Source organism: Mus caroli, chromosome 5, assembly GCF_900094665.2.
Source record: "Mus caroli chromosome 5, CAROLI_EIJ_v1.1, whole genome shotgun sequence".
Classification (NCBI taxonomy): domain Eukaryota; kingdom Metazoa; phylum Chordata; class Mammalia; order Rodentia; family Muridae; genus Mus; species Mus caroli.
In genome coordinates this window covers 108,486,688-108,506,642 of record NC_034574.1, presented here as the reverse complement: position 1 = coordinate 108,506,642, position 19,955 = coordinate 108,486,688, and the positions used below count along the sequence as shown (strand labels likewise).

The window sequence follows — 19,955 nt, the reverse complement described above, 5'->3', positions numbered from 1 at the left end:
GATTAAAGGTGTGTTCCACCACACCTTTAATCCCAGATGACCTTAAACTCGGAGATTTAATCTTCTGGAATCCATACCCACTATACCTCAAGATCTCCATACCAAGATTCAGATCAGAAACTTCTATCTCCAAGCCTCCAGATAAGGGTCACTGGTGAGCCTTCCAATCTGGATTGTAGTTCATTCCAAATATAGTCAAGTTGACAACCAGGAATAGCCACTACAGTCACCATGCCATGAAGCCATTAGAAATGGTGCAAATCTATACCCAGTGGCACGGGAAGGTATCCGTAAAACATTACCGAGAAACTCTAAGGACAGGGACATGAGGGTTGGGAAAAGAAACCAAGTCATTATCTCTGATTGGGTGTCAAGCTCGCCGTAATGGAGTCGTCACCCAAAATACCATTTCCTGTGCTGCCTGGAGACCTGCTCTAAAGGACAGGTGAGACTGAAACTGCAGCTTTGGGCAAAATGAAACAAACCATCCATCCAACATAGGGGCCCCGGGATCTGACAAGAAAAAGCATGCATGTATGGACATGACCACAAGGGGGCAGTAGAGAGTGAGCAGCAGCAGGAAGTCTCGGGCATTCCATAGGGAAAGGATGAGTTAGACCAAGGTGAGTTCTCTGGAACTTGGGATTTCCACTCTGTTCTTTCTCCATGATCAGTGAGTGGAAGTCACTCAACAGGCCCACCGGGAGACACACTCCGTGAATCCACAGGATAGCCCTAGAGCAGGACCTGCCCCTGTGGGGCGCAGTCAGTACTCCCTAGGCTAGGTAGGTAAAGTTCACACTGGAGTCAGAAGAACCAACCTATGGCCACAAGCAAGCTCCAAGGATCCCATTCTCTGGCTCTCTGGGCCTCCAGGAAGAGAACAGCAAGTATCGGCTTTCTCTGTATGAGTCTTCTGAGTCTAGAGAGGTCTAGTTTCTCTGTTGTGGCAACTAGCTCAAAGTCCCAAGAAATAACATCAGCTCGGGTGAAAATCATGGCAAACTTTATTGGCATATATCACAGGAGTTGAAATGAGAAAAGCCAGGTTAAAAGTTTATAAGGGGGAAAAAAAAAATCAAATGATCACAGATCCATTGACCCAGAGAATGGCCCTCCAGATACCCCGGCCTCTTCTTGGAGGGGGGGGGGGGGCTGGAGCAGGTCACTGTAAACAGAGCAGTAAGGCCTGTGGGTGGAAGTGCCGGTGTCTGCAGCCACTGCCGGAGCTGACCTTGACCGGGGATCCTTGTCTGGGACCCCATCACGCTGGTCCTCTACTGGGAAGCTGATGTAAGGTGTAGGTCCCCAGCCTATGTAATTGTCTGGAATCCCTTTTCCAGACCCCTCTTCCCCAGCCATTTCCAAGCTGGCTGCTCCCATCTCATCCTTTGGACTGGGAGCTCTGGGACTTTTCGTTGCTCTAACAGGGATCTTGTCCCTCTTCCCCAAATCCTACCAGGCTCCCCTGTACCAGCTTGGGGCATTCTTCTCAGACCCCCTTTCCCCCCCCCCGGCCCCCCGCACCAACACAAACCCCACCTGTGAAAGGGAACAACAACCTTCGCCCCGGTCAGTTGACAGGAAGTTTGAGGGAGGGAGAGATCCGTTCAGTGGAGTGGAGACCAGAGACGTTTTACTGTATTCCTGGTCAAAATCAGACACCGGCTTTCCTGAGAAGGCAGAAGAGTGAGCCCCAGAGAAGCAATGAGGAGGCTGAGAAAATTCAGGGGTTCTCCTTGTCGCCAAAAAAATTTCACGGGGAGCAGAGGCTGGCTCCAGATGGCTTACTTAGGCAGGAAGCAGACCCCCAAATATGTCTCTCCCCTTTGCCTGCCTTGGGAACAGGACCCGTGAGGTTCAAAACTCCAGGTCCAAAGGGCTGGACATTCTTAGAGTAGTTCTTAATGAAGAGCCCGTTGACCTGGGCAGTGAGGGAAGGGTTTGAAAATACAGCAGTTTAAAAACAGTCCCGGGAGCTGTGAGGTTCCAGAAGTCGGCACAGAGCCGCTCCCAGCTCATTGTGCTAAGAAATAACATAAAGATACAAAGTATTTCCCCGTCCTGAGCCCTCAGTACAAAGCGAAGTCCATACCAAAACCAAGGCCACCGGCTGACCCAGCGGCGAGGACAGACGAGAGTACAAAAGGGGGCGTTCTTTAAATCTCTTCAAAATCATCTTGTGGAGATACATAAAAGCAACTTGCGCTGTACGAAGTTGAACCTCAGTGTAGAAATCTATCAAATTTGGTACAGTGTTGAGGCGCGGGTGGGTGACACTCCCACCTCACGCCTTCCCCAGAGATGAAGCACGTGTCTATATAAAAGGTTATTGCTGCAGGAGGCTTTCTCAGAGACCCCGGGGCAGTCACCCAGACTCTGGGAGACTGGGTGGTGGCACCCAAAGTGCCTTTGGTGGCCCATGGGTGACTTTATGCTGGCATTGTCTAGTGGGGCCCGGTGTCCCCAATACAGTAGGGGTTTGGAGAAGGATAAAAAGAGCCCCTAGCTGACCCTCTCTGCCCTCCCAATGACCACACTGTGGAAAGGTGACTGTCAAAGACTCCAGTGTGAGGTGCTGGCTCTTAGGGACATCCACGGGACAACTGGGCAGCAGCTTCCACCTCTGGGGAAGATGAAGTGCAAAGAGCCCAGGAGAGCCACAGAAGGGGGAGGAGGCCCCTTAAGCAGTGGTAGGGACGAGAGACAGGCAGGACGGACCCAGTGTTCTGTCCTGCGCCTGCACCTGCTGAGAGGGTGAGGTTCCAGTTTCCGTTGGTGGATTGGCCCCGTGCGAGCGGTGCATGGCGGCACTGGCTGGCTGGGGAAGGTGGGGAGGGCAGGCACCGGCCTAGCAGAAGAGCTTCAGGAAGCAGCTCTGGCAGTAGGGTTTGTCGTTCTGCTCCTTGAAGGTGCCCTTGTTGAGCTGCTTCAGGCAAAAGGCGCACACGAAATGCTCAGGGTGGAACTTCTTGGCCATGGCGGTGATGCAGCGGCCCGTGATGGGCTTCTGGCAGCCAGAGCACAGAGAGCCACGCCGCTCGTGATAGTGGACCTCACAGTACGGCTGCCCGTCGTGCTCGAAGAAGCTGCCGTTGACGAAGGGTGTGAAGCACTCCTGCCGGGCAGAAGAGGAGAGAGAGGGGCTTGGGAGCTGTCCTGGCTGACGCCCAAAGGACCCTTGTCACCCTTGTAAGGACCGCTGCTTGCTCATCGGTTCCTGTGAGCTAGGCTACACCCTCAACTTTCTCCTGGAGGAAGAAGGTCTGTACGTGATGTGATCCAGCCGTGCTCGCTGCTCCAGAACTCACACCTAGTCAGAGGTGTGAGTTCTGGATTTACACAGAGGGGCCATACAGTTGTAGCCAGAAACGGGCACACTTTTAAAAAGGATAGGGAGAGGAGAGCTGAGCTTAAATTTCACATTGTGGATCCCCATTTGCTGATTAGTGTGCGCACGCAGGTGTGAAAGGCGTGGGCCTACAGCAAGTGTTCCTAGGTTACTGGTCCACAAGCCCTTACTGGGGGCCTGTTACCCCACAGACCAGCTGAGAAGCACAGTCCGCTCCCCCTGGAGCCTCAGGATTTATTACACGTCATCTGATCGTCAGATGCTCTGTCCAGTGTGACCAGTCCTGAGGCCCGCACACTGGAGCTTGCAGGGAACACCTCTACCTGGCTCCTTGTCTCGACCCCAGCTGAGGACTTTTGGGACTTGAAGAAGCATACATACACACACCCCAGCCCTGCTCGCTTGCTCGCTTGCTGAGAGCCTTGAACACAGGCACCACAGGAGAGACTCACCCCTGCACACACACACACACACCCCCGCCCGCTCCCAGGCCCTCTGGCTGAATGGAGGTGCCCCTTACCCTGCACACAAAGCATTCGGGGTGCCAGAGGGTGTTGAGGGCTGAAATGTAGTTCTCCAGGATGGCGCGGGCGCAGCCGCCGCACTTGGGAGCGAACATGTCGAAGTAATCTTTCCGACAGTACGCTTTGCCGTCCTTCTCGTGAAAGCCTGAGGATCGGAAGCCAGTGGCGTTCAGAGGTAGACCGGGAGCCACCCCGAGCCCACCATCGGCGAGGTCACCCTACCTCCTTCTGAGACCTCCCAGAGCATGGCAGGCAGGCCCTTCCAGTGTAGCCCTACCTTCTGGACCAAAGAAGGCTCCACACTGGGCACAGAAGAAGTGTTCCGGGTGCCACGTGCGGTCCAGCGCTGTCACCACTTTCTGCAAAAGCAGAAAAAAGGGCGCATGGACGAGGCTCTCCTTCCCCCCTCACCCCTGCGCATAGCCAATGGAAGAGGGCTCTTTCCTAACTGCAAACACTAAGTACTCAGAGCTGCTGAGGGATACAACGGACAGACACACACATCTCCAACCGACAGACACACATACACATCTCCCTCCTCAAACTTCGAACTCAAACTCACGGGCTCACCGGATTGATTGTGACTCCTACTTTATAAGTAACATCACAGATTGTGGGAAGGGAGACACCCGGCACCCAGGCTCCTAATGCCTGGGCCTCCCACACCAGGACTCCAGGATGGGAGGGGGAGCCACCTAACACATCTGGGCTGCTGTGAGCCGCCAGGTCAGACTCTCAGCTCTACCCTACCACTTCCTGCCTGGGTAAGCCTGGCTGACACAGCTCAGAGAGAGGACTGCCAACCCCAGGAGATGAAAGGAGCAGACAGGGCCCAGGAGCCTCACATCCAGGATGGGCCCGTTGCAGTAGTAGCAGCGTGGGGAGAAGAGGCTGTGGTAGTCCTTCTCACAGTAGGGCTGTCCGTCCCGCTCAAAAAAGTTTCGGGATCCAATCTCTTCCTGGCAGTGGGTGCACACAAAGTGCTCAGGGTGCCATGTCTTCCCCATGGCGGTCACGACCTTCCAAGACAGACACAGAGTCACTCCGGTGAGGTTCAGAGCCCAGGCCCCGGTGCTCAGTGCCCACCTCCCCTGCTTACCTGCCCGGCGATTGGCTTCTTGCAGGCTCCACAGACCCCTTTGGCAACGGTGGCGACCCCTAGTTTGTTCAGGTCAGACTGCAGACTCCCCAACATGCTGTCCAGCTGGCTCCCGGGCTTAGAGAGCCCCCCAGGGGGTGAACTGCTTCCAGTTTTCCCCTGGGCCATGAACTATGGACACAGAGAGAGCCAGTCAGATTTCCAGGGCCTGGTGTGGGCAACTCACAGCGTTAACACCTATGAGGCTTTCTATCCCGAACAGACGGGTCGACGGAGGCAAAAGGCACACGGTCCCCTGGGGTGGGGTGGGGGGTGACATCGCAGGCAGTCCCAAGGAAGGTCGAGGAGGGCTTCCAGCACCCAGCTGCATGACCAAGCCCAGGGACAACATGCCAAGCAAGAACTCAGCCCCCAGCCCAAGCACTGACCCCTCCCTCGTCCTGCCCTTCGGGGCTGCTCTGCCTGCTGCTGGGGGGCCAGCCGGCTGCCCACGGCCGCTCTCCATCCACTCTCTGTTCCAGGCCCTGCATCTTAGGTGGCAAAGAGAGGAGAAGAGGAGAAAGCATTGTTTAAAAACCGAGATGGAGAGGCCTCGCCACTGGATTATCACACAAAGTTAGAGGAGTTCTCCCTACTGGCAATGGCAGAAAACAAGAGGGGGTTGGGAGTGGAGGTGAAGAGATTCGGGAGGGAGAGAGAGAGAACCTGAGAGAGGAAGCCTAGGAAAAGAAGGGGAGGGAGAGGGGGAAGGGGTAGACATGGAGGCCCTGACAATGGCAGGCCCAGGCCAACAAGGGCAGAGATGGTTCATAGTTTCCAGTGTGGAAATGGCCTCCTCAGCTGACGAACCCAAGGGAATGGGCGGGTGTGTGTGTGTGTGTGTGTGTGATTTACTGAAATGCTGCCTAGATACCAGGGTCAGGCAGACCCTAAGGAAGGACTCCAATTACTGTCTGGGTTGAGGATGGAGGACGGAGCCCTCCGTGCCTGCATGAGTGCACACCTCTGCAGCATCCTCGGAGTTGGGAGGTGGCTTGGGACGAGACAGGGCACGGGCAGGGCAAGGTGCCAGGAGGCCGGCCTGCATCGGGCAGAAGAGTGGGTCCTCATTGGTCTGGCAGCCCACAGACCTCACAGTGTGGGGCACGGAGATGAGACCAGGAGGGCCACGCCCACCCTCCTCTGGGGACTTCCCCCCTTCAGTCTGGACCCCAGAAGATGGAGCAGAAGCAGCAGCCAAGGGCCCTGGCCAGGAGGGAGTGGGCAGGCTGGGTGGGAGAGGAGAGCTGCCAGTCGAAGGGTCGGGGTGATCCTGGAGCAAAGGGGCAGGGGGAGAAGGAGCCACAACAGAGATGGTTCTTCTCAGGGGAATGGGAGAGTCAGGAGGGTAGACAACCTGGGAAGGAGAGAGGGGAAAGAGACAGGAAGGTAAGAACTCAGCAGCCAAAAGAGGGTGGAAGGGGTGATGTGGCCAGCCTCGTCATAAGGCAATAGTGCAGAAACCACCCCACAACCCCAAAATCTTTTTCACTAGGGCTGAGGGAATCTCCAGACCCCCACTCCCAGGGCCACATCAGCTGGCTGGCTACCTTCTCTACCAGCTGCCCCCCGGCCTGCCTCCCACGTGGCTGCACGGTGATAACAACGCCTTCCGTCAGCCAGTCCTGCTCGGGGGCCCCTGCCACCTCCTCGGCCGCCAGCTGGATGCCCAGCCGGCCCTGCAGCTCGGCAATGAGCTGCTCCTGGGATGGGTTCCTGCTCAGGCTGGCAGGGTCCAGCCTGCGGCGAGGGGAGGGCTCCCGGGACATGGGGTGCACGTGGCCCGTCTCCCGGCTCCTCCTGATCACAGAGCGGATCTGGGGGAGGAGGACAAAGCAGCCGTCACCAATCCTATTTCAGGGAAGGTGGGACGCCGCCACTTGGGCCACACCAGGGGTCACAAGAAGTCAAAGCAGAACAACCAAGAAGCCACCTGAGACAGGTGAAAGCAGGAAGCAGACAGGGCTGTCAAGGGTCCTACGGCCTAGCGCTCACTCACAAGTCAATCTCTAACCGTGGACAAAATACTCATAGGATACTCTCTCCTTAGCCGGAGCCAGCGGGGCTCTCCTGGCTCACACTTGGGGTCACACAGTAGTCATCTGATGTTCTCACCCCTCCCTCGCCTCTCTCCTCACTACTTAAGTAGAAAGATGGAGGCTTCTCTTTTCTTTACATCTTTTAGCCAGTGTTTGTACGTAGTTTATAGTACGCATTAAAGCTTACTCATTTGTACTGTTGGCGGAAACGGTTTGGGATGAAGGCGTAAAGTCAGAATCCTACGAGAAACAAGGAAGAGCCCGGCATGGTGGCACACAGCTAGAGTCCCAGCACTGAGGAGGCAAAGGCAGGACGGACAGCCAGGAGCGGAGGGAAGAAAAACCATGGACTGGGTTGTTTCCACTTTCCAGGACTTATCTCAGCCAACCCTCTGCGTGACCTTGGGACAGTGTGCTATTAGTGCTCCCATTTTAAAGAGGGGAAAGCTGAGCCTCTGGGTGGTTCCCCAAGTAGACATAGGGAGTGAGAGCTGCCAGAGTGCTGTGTGGATCTCTGTAGTTCCCAAATCCACGCATCTAACCGTTCTGTACACTGAGATGCCGGGTCAGCTCCTCTAAGGGACATCTTAAGCAGGAGATCGAACATCACTAGACACAAGGCTGGCCCCACAGGCTCACCGCCAAGCATATCTTTAGGACCATCATCCTTTGGCACTCTCTGCCCAGGAAGGCATTTGTAAGGGCAGCATGCAGTTAGCAAGGAGTGGCCCACACTCAAGTCCTGCCAGAGCCATGCCTAGTGACCACACAAGCTGGTGCCTGCCTGGCCGGAGGTGGAAATCCTCTCCGAGACGCTGGGTGTCCCCACGGCCATGGCATGAGAAGGCTCCGGCTGCTCCTTCCTGGCCTCCAGAGTGGCTTCGGTGGTACCTTCTGGGTTCCCTGGGCTCCCGAGTGCCTCAGTGGGTCCCCCAAGGCTTCCCTTCTGGGGAGTCTTCCCACGGAGCTGCTCCTTGTCCCCTGCAGCAGGACAAGTGCTTCCCAGGCCCTCTGGTTCTGACTGTGCCCTCTCCTGCAGGGCACACTCCTTGGTGAGAGCCCAGGTGTCAGGAAGGATATCTTGCCTATCTAATGCCACAGCGGGTGGCTCAAGCCCTTTCTGAAAGCTGTAAGTCACTCCGTGGGGACTCTCAGGCCTGGATGCTGTCAGAGCCTGTGGCCGTCCCCAAATGGGAGCCACAGTCTCCTCTGAAAACACATGGTTGGCCAGTGGCCCCGGGGACCCTGTGCTCCTTGCAGGGTATGGAATGTGGCATGGGGGAGTCCTAGAGGGGGGACCCACAGCGCCCATCAGGCCACACCTAACTTGAGCCTGGCTCTTCACACCACGTGACTGTCGAGAAGCCGCAGCAGAAGGATACCTTGAGTTTTGAGTGTCAGACGTGTCCTCAGGACTACCCAAACAAAGCCATCTGGGAGCCACAGAAGTTAAAAGGACCTGACTACTGCCTTCTGTGTAGAGGGCCTCTGGGGTGTGGTCTCCAGGGGAGGAGTTAGTGGGAGGAAGAGGAGGATGAAGGAGGGTGAGGGGCGGGGATGGAGAAGAGCCGGGCAGCAGCCCCTGGGAGTTCAGCAGCACAGCAGAAGTGCTAGTCTAGAGGAGAAAGACAAAGGGGAAGAGAGAAAAAACGGGGAAAGGTGAGCAAGGGGCAGGTGTGGCCTAGTGCTCTGAGAACCGCCATCTTACACCTGTGCAACACTAAGGCACAGGGTCTCTGGAAAGGCTCCAAGCCCGGAAATGCTTGTCTGCACTGGTCTGGGTTCCTTCGCACCTTAGGAGACCCAGGCATCAGAGACCAGCCACAGAGTCATGCTCACAAAGTCACCCAGAGTAAGCATGTTGGAGATTTACAATGAGGTGCAAACCCAGGGGAAGCTGGCCACAGGCACCAGCTCCACGCACTACCCACCGGGCCATCCCACCCAGCTCATTCCTGCTTTCCTTTATCGGAAAGTCCCCACTCTAGTGCTCAGCAAGAAGCAGTGTGGCTTTTCCTTGAGTGGCACTGGGCTACACAGTCTAAGGAAGCAACCGCATTGTCCTGGGATGAACACCAGCACAGCCAATGCCGGTCCCGACTTGCTTTGCCACTGCTCAGAACCAGGCAACAAGGTTTACAAGTCCGGACTGCGCCAGCTCCTGGTCTCCCGCCTCTGAGCTCCAAGCAAGAGTACAGCTGAAGAGAGGCAGGAGGCACCTTTCTGGGCCAAGAATGGAGAGACGGCCTGGCTCCCTTCTCATATTCCCCAAGCTGCGCCCCAGAGGTCTCTGGCTGACACACACGGAGCTAAAGTCAGCAGCTACTGGAGGGTTCTGTCAGTATGAAGCCCTATCAAAGCAATACATCTTCTAAATAAAACACCGTGGACTGCTGGGCCCGGAAAGCCTGGGAGGGGAAGGTGGGACACTTCCTGCTGATGGGCCAAGGGCCTGGCAGGTTGGGTTTCCCACAAACCAAGCTTTGGGGACTCAGGCCCCGGGAGAACAAAGTGGAGTGTGGACGGAGGCTGGCTGCAGAGGCCTGTAAATCCCATCCCCACTGGCTGAAAGAAAGTGGGTGTTCTGAGGACAGCGAGCGTGGGAGAGGCAGCTCTGGGGCAAGTGACCTCTCAGGCATGGGATCCTGACCCCACAGGCCCAGCCGGACATACCCTCCCCCAGCAAGAGCAGCCATCAACACAGGGCTCTTTGTCCCTGTGTCCATGCCTCCTGATCCCCTTGACCTGGGTGGCTGGGAACACCAGGAGAGGGAGGAATGTCCCAGCTAAAAGAGGCTCTGGTTTCTCTGCCTTCACTGACTGCTAAGAAGCACAGTCTCACCCACAGACTGCCTAGCCTCTCCCCCCCCAGGGTGCTGTGGAGCCACAGGCCAGCTACTCACTGAGGTCGGAGAATGGATGGGGGGTGGGGGGAAGCAGAGAGGACGGAGGGTCACAGGGCACCTTGAAATCTGACAGTGACGCCATGAGCTCGTCCAGCTCCCTGGTAGCAGAGGAGGCCGAGATCCGGGTCTGCTGCTGGCTGGAGGTGACTCGTTGCGGACTGCTCATCTCTCCCTGGTTCACAGTGATGGCTGGGCTGCAAGGGCAGGCGCTGTGTCAGCGGGAAGCCCCGGGGGCCAGACTCTAGCTCCACAGGGGATCAGGTCTCCAGTACCCAGTACCTTAGGGACCCCCATCCCTGGCAGAGTACAACTGGCTGAGACCGTGCCAAGGGGAGGTGACCAGAGGAAAAACGCAGGTGGCTCACACGGTACCCTTACAGGAAGACACCCCTGCAAGGGCAGGGCAAGCTCACCTGTCAAACATAGGGAGCACCACTAGGCCCCCTCTACAGCACTGTACATAGACGTTAGGTTATTATACATGGTGACATCAGTCAGCGCTAGCTACCATTAAGACAGGCAGGTGTGGTGGTGGCTCCTACTTGTAATCCCAGCATGCAGGAGACTGGGGCCAAGAGGCTTACTACATAGTGAGTTCCACAACAGGCCGGGCTGTGGAGTGAGACCCTACCTCAGAATGAACAGACAAGACCTAACATTACTAGGAGCGTCCGGTGAGCAACAGAGCTACGAACCAGGCCCCCCGCACACATGGGACTACATGGTCTCACTGGATTTACCTATGTCATCTCATCCCATGATCCCTGTCTGCTAACCTACTTTACAGTTTGCTTCCTGTTTTAAAACAAGGTCTTGTGCTGTTCAGACCGACCTGGAACTTACTATACAGCCTAGACTAGCCTTGAACACGAGATTCCCCCAAGCCCCGACTCCCCAGATGCTGGGATCGTGACCACGTTATCACCGTGCCTCACTTCAGCTTATTCCAACTTACAGAGGAAAAGACAGACTCAGAGCTGAGTGTACTAACTGGCCCAGCCAGGATTCCAGCCCTCTGGGGCCTTAGCAACAGTCTGAACCACAGACGGCCTCCGCACACACAGCACAGTGCTGATTGATGGCTGGTACGGCAAGTAACGGGCACTTAAGGGAACCAGGTGACTCTAGGGCTACGTCACAGGCACTCTGGCCTGGAGCCTGTCTGGACAGGACCTTCAAGAGCTTCCCAGTGAATACTCACACAGGGCTGGGCACGGAACTCTCCAGTTCATCCAAGAGGCTCTCCACGCTGGGCCGCACATCCTCTAGCCCCCGGCCTCCATTTCGCTTTGGCTTCTCTTTCACCAGGGGCCCCGCTTTGCCACCCAAGGGAGTGTTATTTTCTGGGACGCCATAAAGGGGGCTCAGGGCTCCAGGCAAGGGGGGGCTCGATTCGGCTTCATCTTGGGGGGAAAAAAAGGAAACCAAAATGGTTGCTCATCCCTCAGGCCCCCAGGGACCCGAAAGCTCACGGGTGGCCTGGATGCCCAGCCGTACCTGCAGGGAAGCCGGGCGGGCTATGCTGCACCGCGTTCAGCTCCAGTAACAGCCGGTCAAGTTCAGAGAGGTTGCTGCCCAAGGAGGAGCTCATCACGGTAGGTGAGGGCTCCGCCGACTTCTGCTTGTTGGGGAAGCTTCGAGAAGCAGAGGAGAGAAATGAGACCTCTCCTCCTTATGCTGGATGCGAGGGTCCCCCTGCCACCCAAGGCCCCTGAGGCAGAATGTCACAAGCCTCCTGGTCAAGCAAGGAGGCGGAGGGAGGGAGGGCAGGGAAGGAATGTGGTGAGCGAGGAGGAAGGAAACTTCGCTTCAGTTCCTCAACTACACAGATGCTGTGGGAGCCCAGCCCACCGCTGTGAGATGGTAGAGGGAGCCCCAGGCCCCTGACAGGCACAGGGCCTGGTAGGGGCCTCGGGGGCCTTCTGTAGTTAAGCCAACGGCCCAGAGGTTCCCAGAAGGAAGCCGGGGGCTGGCAGAGGGCTGGCTCTGTACCTGTAGACGTGCTCTTCCTCGCCTGCTCGGGAACAAAGGGAGCCCACGCCGTCCTGGGCGTTGGAGGCACTGGAATTTTTAGCACTGGAGCTGTACACGGGTAGTGGGGACGGAGGCTGCGGAGGGGAAGAACAATCAGGCCTGTCCCCCGAGGAGAGACAGGAACAGCAGCCAGGAGCAGCGCCAGCCCCCGGGAAGCTCCTGCTTGCAGCCTGTCTCACAGGGAATTTCCACGGGCCGGTCAGGTGATTAATACTTGGTCACTGGTCCCTCACATGGTGCATAGGAAGGACTGTGTACGGCTGTGTATGTCCATCCCCCCACCCCCCCCACCCCCACCTCAGTTCTTCAGTGGCCTGACGCATCCTTGGTAGATCAGCTCCTATCACCCCTAAGTCCCCGAGGGCTTCTCGGGTGCACACCCCTTACCTGCTGGTGAGTGTATCTGGAACCACTAGGCTGCCACTGATCTAAAGGGTCCAGGACCGTGCCATTGAGGGCCTCGCTGGACGGTGGTGGTGGGACCGGAGGTGGCACCGCGATCTCCTGGTATGTGTGGTTTCCAGTGGGGTAGGAGTAGGGGGGCTCCTCTGACAAGAACACTGGCCGTTTGGAGATGTGGGAAGTGGTAGATTCCAAGTCTGCCAGCAGGGCATCTGCAAAGAGAAGGTGTCCGTTCACTGGTGAGCACCGGCCTTACCGGGAATTTCCCAGGGACAGTGCCCTGCCTTCCTCAGGTTCCCACATCTGCTGCCCTGTCCCCAGCCCAGGCTAAAAGTGCTTTCTCTGGGCTCCTCCCTCAGGGGTGAGGTGCCTGGCTCTGCATTCCTCCTGACAGGGCTGTGCTGAAGCCAGTGCAAGCTAGAAATGCCTGCCCGGAACTCTTGATTCCACGGGGCAGGGAGGGGGCGGGGGGGACTGGGGTAATCAGGTGGGGGGAGCCCCGAAACACATCACAGCACAGGGAGGGGCTGGGCAGACAGAGCCAGGTCAGGAAGTGGCCCTGGGGTGCACCTGTCCTCCAAGGCCAGGGAGAGGAGCAGAATTCCATGCTCTAAGCTCCTCCCCAGGCTCCAGGTTACAGCTAAGGCGTGTAGAGAGGCTGGGGGCTGGCATGAAGCCAGCTCAGCCCTAGCCACCCCCTCAACAAGTTGGGGGCAAGGCTGCTCAGCTAACTTCCTGCCAACTGGCAAGGAACCCAGCTCTAGAGGCTCCAGGGCCCCAGGGCTGTTTAACTGTACCGCAAGCTGCCATCACCCCAGCATGGGGTAGCCTACAGGGGCTCAGGCTCCTGACAGGAAGAACTCAGCTAGAGGGTAGGGGCTAGAAGTGGTGACCTTCCTGCCTTACTCCTCCTCCTGTGTCGAAACCCTCTGCGGGGCCGCGGCCTGGGTAGAGTCCAGCCCCGAACGCCACACCCTCCTTCCTAGACTGCTCACTGACCTGTTTTACGCTCAGCCTCTAGTGACCTGCGTCTCTGGCCCTCCTAAGCAACCATCACAAACTCAGTGGCCTGCTCTCATCTCGGTGTCTACTAGGCGCTGTGGGAGGCGTTTACACACATGGTCACAGGCGACCCTTCCGGTCACCTAAACGGCTACAACTGTTCTCTTTAGAGCTGAAGAGAGCAGACTTGGAAGCCCTGGGTCCCTGCCCCATGTAACAGGGCAGATAAGGACAGGGTCACATGACTCCTCAGACTCCCCCAAGTTCCAAACCCCAAGCCTATGGGAGGCTGCTGTGATCACACGGCAACAAGATGGTGGCAAATCTAAGGTGCTCGAGCTGGCAGGCCCGGCTGGCTGTCAGTCTGACCTTTGCTGCAGCCCTGCCCCCAGCCCCATTCCAGCTCAGAGGAGAGGGAAGCAAGAACCTCCTGAGGCCATGCTTTCTCCCCGCGGCTCTGCTTACCAACATCATTGAGGCGGGCACACCTACCCCTGGCTCCTGCTGTACACTGGGAAGAGAAGCTGAGACCCTGGGTCCCAGCCTCCTACTGCTGGAGAAACTCCTGCGGCCCCTCCTCTTCCAGGTCCCCTGGAGGAGTTCTGACTTCCTGCCTCCAACAAACCGGAACTACACTACTACAGGGAGTCTATATGTGTCTAGGTAAGGCATAGCAGGAACTAATGTCCAGGGCCAATCCCGGAGGCGTCTCTCTGGGGCCACACCTGCTGGCCATTTCCTCCAGGCCCAACCCCCAGGAGGCGGAACCCCTCTTTCTCCATCTTGGACTACTGCAGTGCTCCCAAGAGGGCAAGAGCAGCCGCCAGTCCTGAACTGTTCCCAGGGCCAGGAGCTTCACCTACGGAACCTGCCATCCTCCCCACAACAGCCACATAACATAGCGAGCAAAGCTGAGGTCCCCACTGCCCAAGTTGATACAGTTCCTCGGGCTCCGAACACTCCGAGGGAGACAGAAGCCTTCCCTGCTAGACAGTGAATCAGGGATTCCGCTGCCCACACAGCCCACACATCGTCTCCCTCCCTGTGCCCTGCACGCAGGCTGGGGCTGGATTCCGGTTGGATTTTTTTTTTTTTTCTTCTATTTTTATGGTGCTACAGATAGAGCCTAGAGCTCTGTCTCATCAACTCTACCACTGCCACCAGGGCACAGCCTAGCGCCTGGGGTTGAGATGGGGCCTGGCTATGCAAGCCAGGTGGCCCCAAACTCTCAATTCTCCTGCCTCAGTCACCACACTGGGCTCCCACAAGCTTTTTCCTTTTGTTTTCTTTCTTGTGTGTGTTCACATGCGTGTGATGTGTACGCGTGTGTATGTGCACGCACATGCTGTGCTCCCCAGCACGAGCCTGTGTGGAGGCTGGAAGTCGGGGTTGGGTATGTTCTTTGTCGTGTTCCATTTTGTTTCTGTAGGTCACCGTTTTATGGGTTTTTGTTTTGTTTTGTTTTGTTTTGTTTTTTAAAGATTTGTTTCTTTATATTGTATGTGTCTGATAGTTTTTGGTTTGGTTTTGTTGTTCTGTTTGTTTTGAGACAGGGTTTCTCTGTGTAGCCCTGGCTGTCCTGGAACTCACTCTGTAGACCAGGCTGGCCTCAAACTCAGAGATCTGCCTGCCTCTGCCTCCCCAGTGCTGGGACTAAGGGCGTGCCCCAGCACCGCCCAGATCCTAAGACAACTTGGTGGAGTTGGTCCTCACCTTCTACTTTTGTAGGGTTCTAAGTTAAACCCTACAAAGCCAGGTCACCAGGCTTATAGTCTCCACCGCACCGTCTCAGCAGCTCAGCTTCCATTTTTTTGAGAGATACATACAGGCTCTCTATGTAACCCTGGCTGTCCTAGAGCTCTCTGTGTAGACCAGGCTGGCCTCCACACCTTGTGTTTTTGAGAGAAGGGGTTTCGGAAAAACTGGCTGGCCACCAAGTCCCTGGGATCCACCTGTTCCCCACGGCATGGAAGGTATAGACGTGTATCAGCACAGGAGGCTGTCAGTGAGAGCTGAAGAGCTCTGGGCCTCAAGGTTGCACATCATGCACTTTAGCAGCTGAGTTCTCTCCCCAGATTGCCTGTTTTCTTCCTTCCTTCCTTCCTTCCTTCCTTCCTTCCTTCCTTCCTTCCTTCCTTCTTCCTTCTTTCCTTCCAATTTATGAAGAAAGGTTTGGGGCCAAAGGTTTGGGGTTTAGTAGCTTAGCATGCTTGCTACTAAATCGAATGGCTTGAGTTTGATCCCTGGTACCCACGTGGTAGAAGGAAAGATAACTCCTGCAAGTTGTCCTCTGACCAACACATGCATGCACACACACACACACACACACACACACACACACACATATCAAACATGGTATAATTAAAAGAAAGAGAGGAGGCTGAAAAGACAGTCCGGGGCACAGACAGTTCACGCAGAAGCCCCATGTTTGGTTGCCAGCACCCACAGCAGGCAGCTTATACCCTGCTATAGGAGTTTCCAAAGGCTCTGGCCTCTGCGGGCACTTGCACCATGCACACAAACACAGAGACATAGACATAATTAAAAGTCAATCTCAAGGGGCTGGAGAGATGGCTCAGCGATTAAGAGCACTGGCTGCTCTTCCAGAGGTTCTGAGTTCAATTCCCAACAACCACATGGTGGCTCACAACCATCTGTCATGGGATCTGATGCCCTCTTCTGGTGTGTCTCAAGACAGCGACAGTGTACTAACACCATGAAATAAATAAATAAATCTTAAAAAAAAAAAAAAAAGTCAATCTTAAATACAAGAAAAAAGGACTCACTTGGAGCTTACAGAAGAACGGTCTGCCATGTGGATACCAGATGGAAGCACCAGGGCCTGAACCCGGCTCATCTCCAGGACTACTGACCTCCTGTCTTTAAGGAAGGCCTAGTCTAATCAGTCAGGTGTCCATGTTGGAGAGACACCTCCACAGTAAAACCTCTTGGTTGCTCTTGCAGAGGACCTGGGTTCAGTTCCCAGCAGCCACGAGGCGGCTCACAATCACCTGTAACTCTCATGCCAGGGGGAATCCAACATCCTCTCAGACTCTGCAGGCACCACATACATTTAATACATGCAGGCAAAACACCCATACATGTAAAAACAATCTTCATACTTACCTTTGTTGATTATTTATTTCTGTGTACTTTGCACATGAGCATGGAAATCAGAGGACCACATGCAAGAGTCCATGCCCCGCTTCCTGTCTGTGACTTCACTGCAGATGTCAACTTCTATGCTGGAGCTGCAGATACAACCTCTGTCCAGGTTTACATGGGAGCTGGGGATGTCAGGCTCACCTAGCTATCCGCTGAGCTATCCGACCCTCTGGCCCTCCCTGTGAATAACTCTTTTTTTTTTTTTTTTGGTTTTTCGAGACAGGGTTTCTCTGTGTATCTCTGGCTGCCCTGGAACTCACTTTGTAGACCAGGCTGGCCTCGAACTCAGAAATCCGCCTGCCTCTGCTGGGATTAAAGGCGTGGCCACCACGCCCAGCTTGTGAATAACTCTTCCCCTGCAGTATCAGTGAGATTTACAAGGGCTGGCCCTCGATCAGATGCCAAAATACATCAGTTGCCAAACATCAGACCTAATTACTCTGTGACATCTAGAGAAAGACCCTCCTTCCTAGAACCGGATGCAGCCATGAAAACAGTCTGGGCCAGAGCCCCAGAGTAAGAAAGGAGCATTCAAAGCCCTGACTGGTGGCACACGCCTATAATCCCAGCACTCGGGAGGCAGAGGTGGGTGGATCTGAGGTCAAGGCCAGCCTGGTCTACAGAGCAAGATCCAGGAGATCAGGGCTACACACAGAAACATTGCCTCAGAAAAAAAAAAAAAAAAAAAAAAAGATTTCCCAATTTCCTCTAAACGTTTGCCTACCTGAGAGAGCAGAACTTTACCCAAGCACAGCCTCTGACAAGGCTTCCTCCTCTCTCTGTACCCTAACTTAGTCCTTGCCTGGTGGCTTGAATAGACTTGGAGTCCCCGTACCCCAGGGCCCCTCACTAGTTGCTACAGCAATACAGGAGGCCACCTAAACGCAGCCTCTGAGGCTCTGGGTCCTGTGCTGTAGACGCCTAGCCTAGCGTTCCCATCAGCTGCTGTTAAAGCCTAAAGCCCCCCAAACCCAGCAAACTCCTCCCCTGGCTTCAGTAAACACAGCCAGGATGAGGCTTCACAAAGCAGCCTCCCTACCTGCCAGGATTCTCCAGGCTTCAGCAGTGGCTACAACCTTTCACTAGCTCTAATTATACAAGGGGTGTTGGAAACTCCTTCACCTCACGCCTCAATGGCCCCGTCCTTTAGTACAGAGGTCAGACACAGATCCATCACCACCTCTGTCCTTCTTCTCACAGACTAAAAGGCCCAGAGCTGGGGCACCTCAGAGTGCATCAGCATCACTCCACTAAATTGTTGGGTCCGGGCTTGACACCATTTCAACTAAAGCCCGAGCCAGAAGCTTGGATCCACTGGAGGGGGGAAGCAGAGATCACCGGTGGGCGAGGACGGGGCAGGACTGTGCAGCCCTGGGTATGGATGGGCAAAGAAGTGCAGTGCAGTGTGCCAAGTGCCACCTGGCCAGGAGCACAAAACTCACAGTGCTGTGCACTGTTGAGTAAGCATGCGAGCCTTCCGCTGCTCACCACCAGAGGGAGCCGTTGGTCCATCACCTTCCTGCCACCAGGGGTAACCTCGTGCAACCGCAGAATTTTCTTGCTGAGCTGGGGAAAGACTAGGGAGTCCCCAGGCACAGTGGGAAGTTTCAGTCTTGAGAGAAGCTAGAGCCGGAGGCACAGAGCTGGCACGGAAACCAGCCTGAGTGCCAAGACCCTGGGCATGCAAATTGGGACATCTGGAGGTGCAATCTAAGGGTAGCATGAAGTTCAAGCTCCACAGACCCAGAGGGACACATTCAGTCAGCTTCTACTATCTCTTCTGCAAATGCAGGGCACAGGCAGCCCATTTTATAGCTGTACCTTGCTCGGGCTACAGCTTGAAGCAATATCACCTTCAAGCCAGGAACCTGCACTGGAGCCCAGCACTCAACGACAGGACCGTCCCATTACTGGAGGAGGAAGAGCACCCGCATGCCAAGGCCAGAAGACAACATTCAGGGGGTCAGTTCCCTCCCTGTACCATATGGCGCCCAGGGACTGGACTTGGGTTGTCAAGACTTGATAGTAAGCACCCCGGAACTCCCTTCCACCCATCCCAACCCCCACTGAAAGGACAGCCAAGGGGAGAATCGGTGAAACCTTCCCACCCCCATGCCCATGCAGAGCTCTTTCCCAAGCGGTGCCCCTTTGTTCTGGCTGTCCCCAGCCACATCTTAGGCATGTGATACAATCTGTCAAAAGGCAGTGTCCTGGCGCTGGACAGGTGCCAAGAGCGGTGAGCTCCAGGTCCAACCCAAGGTGGTTCAGGTTCTGCAGCCGGAGCTGGGGCCCCAGCCATTCTTAAGGTGGCTGGATGTTACAGCCTGTACTCGGGGATTTGCAGACAGGCTGTCTGCTCACTGGATGAACTGCCTGGACAGGGGCCTGTGCCTCAGCTGTCTTGCCTGCCCCACGTTTCCAGGAATGTCATCATTTTAAGCTTAGGGTTCAGATCAAACAAGAAAACGGGCATCAAGTGCCTACTGGGCACCGGGATCGAATCATGGCACAGTCAGCATGTGGGAGGTGCTGAACAGGCAGGAGCTCCGTACTAGAGGACCCACAACTCTAAGGACAAAGAAATGTCATACCCAGTGCTGGGATGGCAGACAGTGCATCATTCTGCCCAAAACAAGGCCTTGGAGGGAGACCTGTGATGGCTATTTTTGGTTGTCCTTGACTGGAATTAACTAAAACCCAGGCAGGGGAACACCTGTGAGGAATTTTCCCTCAACTAAGTGGTTGAAGTGGGAAACCCAGTGGTTTTCTTTTGTTTTTCTTTTTTGTTTGTTTGTTTTTTGGTTTTTCGAGACAGGGTTTCTCTGTGTAGCCCTGGCTGTCCTGGAACTCACTTTGTAGACCAGGCTGGCCTCGAACTCAGAAACCCACCTGCCTCTGCCTTCCGAGTGCTGGGATTAAAGGCGTGCACCACCACGCTCAGTGAAACCCAGTTTTGTTGTTGTTGTTGTTGTTGTTTTTTAAGATTTATTTATTATTATATCTAAGTACACTGTAGCTGTCTTCAGACACACCAGAAGAGGGCATCAGATCTCATTACGGATGGTTGTGAGCCACCATGTGGTTTCTGGGATTTGAACTCTGGACCTTCGGAAGAGCAGTCGGTGCTCTTAACCACTGAGCCATCTCTCTACTCTGAAACCCAGTTTTAATCTGGATTTTTGTTTGTTTGTTTTTAAACTTTTGAACTAGTGGGCTCTGGAAGTGCTCTTGGCCACTGAGCCATCTCTCCAGCCCCTCATTCTGGTCTGGGTTGGGAAGATCCACCCTTAACCCGAACTGAACCATCTGCTCACAGCCTATGTAAAGGACATGGAAGAAGGAAGCGCTCTCTCTCTCTCTCTCTCTCTCTCTCTCTCTCTCTCTCTCTCTCTC

The 19,955-nt window shown here is 55.4% G+C and overlaps 2 protein-coding genes across 6 annotated transcripts in view; both read right to left on the bottom strand.

The window, feature by feature from the left end:
• Positions 1 to 984: 984 nt before the first annotated feature.
• The window catches only part of Pxn (paxillin), a 50,906-nt gene continuing 31,935 nt past the window's right edge, over positions 985 to 19,955 (bottom strand). For 3 of the 4 annotated variants that reach the window (XM_021161701.1, XM_029477303.1, XM_029477302.1), the window contains 11 exons: positions 12,381 to 12,607; positions 11,952 to 12,067; positions 11,457 to 11,593; positions 11,161 to 11,362; positions 10,018 to 10,153; positions 5,404 to 5,505; positions 4,976 to 5,146; positions 4,722 to 4,895; positions 4,154 to 4,235; positions 3,873 to 4,021; positions 985 to 3,118 (listed from right to left, as the gene is read on the bottom strand). In XM_021161701.1, the coding sequence (XP_021017360.1) occupies positions 2,852 to 3,118; positions 3,873 to 4,021; positions 4,154 to 4,235; positions 4,722 to 4,895; positions 4,976 to 5,146; positions 5,404 to 5,505; positions 10,018 to 10,153; positions 11,161 to 11,362; positions 11,457 to 11,593; positions 11,952 to 12,067; positions 12,381 to 12,607 (1,763 nt within the window). In that variant the 3' untranslated portion in view covers positions 985 to 2,851. The remainder of the gene's footprint in view (positions 3,119 to 3,872; positions 4,022 to 4,153; positions 4,236 to 4,721; positions 4,896 to 4,975; positions 5,147 to 5,403; positions 5,506 to 10,017; positions 10,154 to 11,160; positions 11,363 to 11,456; positions 11,594 to 11,951; positions 12,068 to 12,380; positions 12,608 to 19,955) is intronic. The other variant, XM_021161702.1, reaches the window with a different exon arrangement.
• On the bottom strand, positions 5,513 to 10,011 carry LOC115031106 (proline-rich receptor-like protein kinase PERK8). Of its 2 annotated transcripts, XM_029477305.1 has the most exons (3): positions 7,241 to 10,011; positions 6,565 to 6,831; positions 5,513 to 6,371 (listed from the first exon to the last, which is right to left on the bottom strand). In XM_029477305.1, exons 2-3 carry the CDS (start codon positions 6,781 to 6,783, stop codon positions 5,922 to 5,924), a joined length of 669 nt encoding a protein of 222 aa, XP_029333165.1. In that variant the 5' UTR covers positions 6,784 to 6,831; positions 7,241 to 10,011; the 3' UTR covers positions 5,513 to 5,921. The 2 variants fall into 2 exon arrangements, with proteins under 2 accessions (XP_029333165.1, XP_029333164.1); XM_029477304.1 differs by having other exon boundaries at positions 6,565 to 10,011.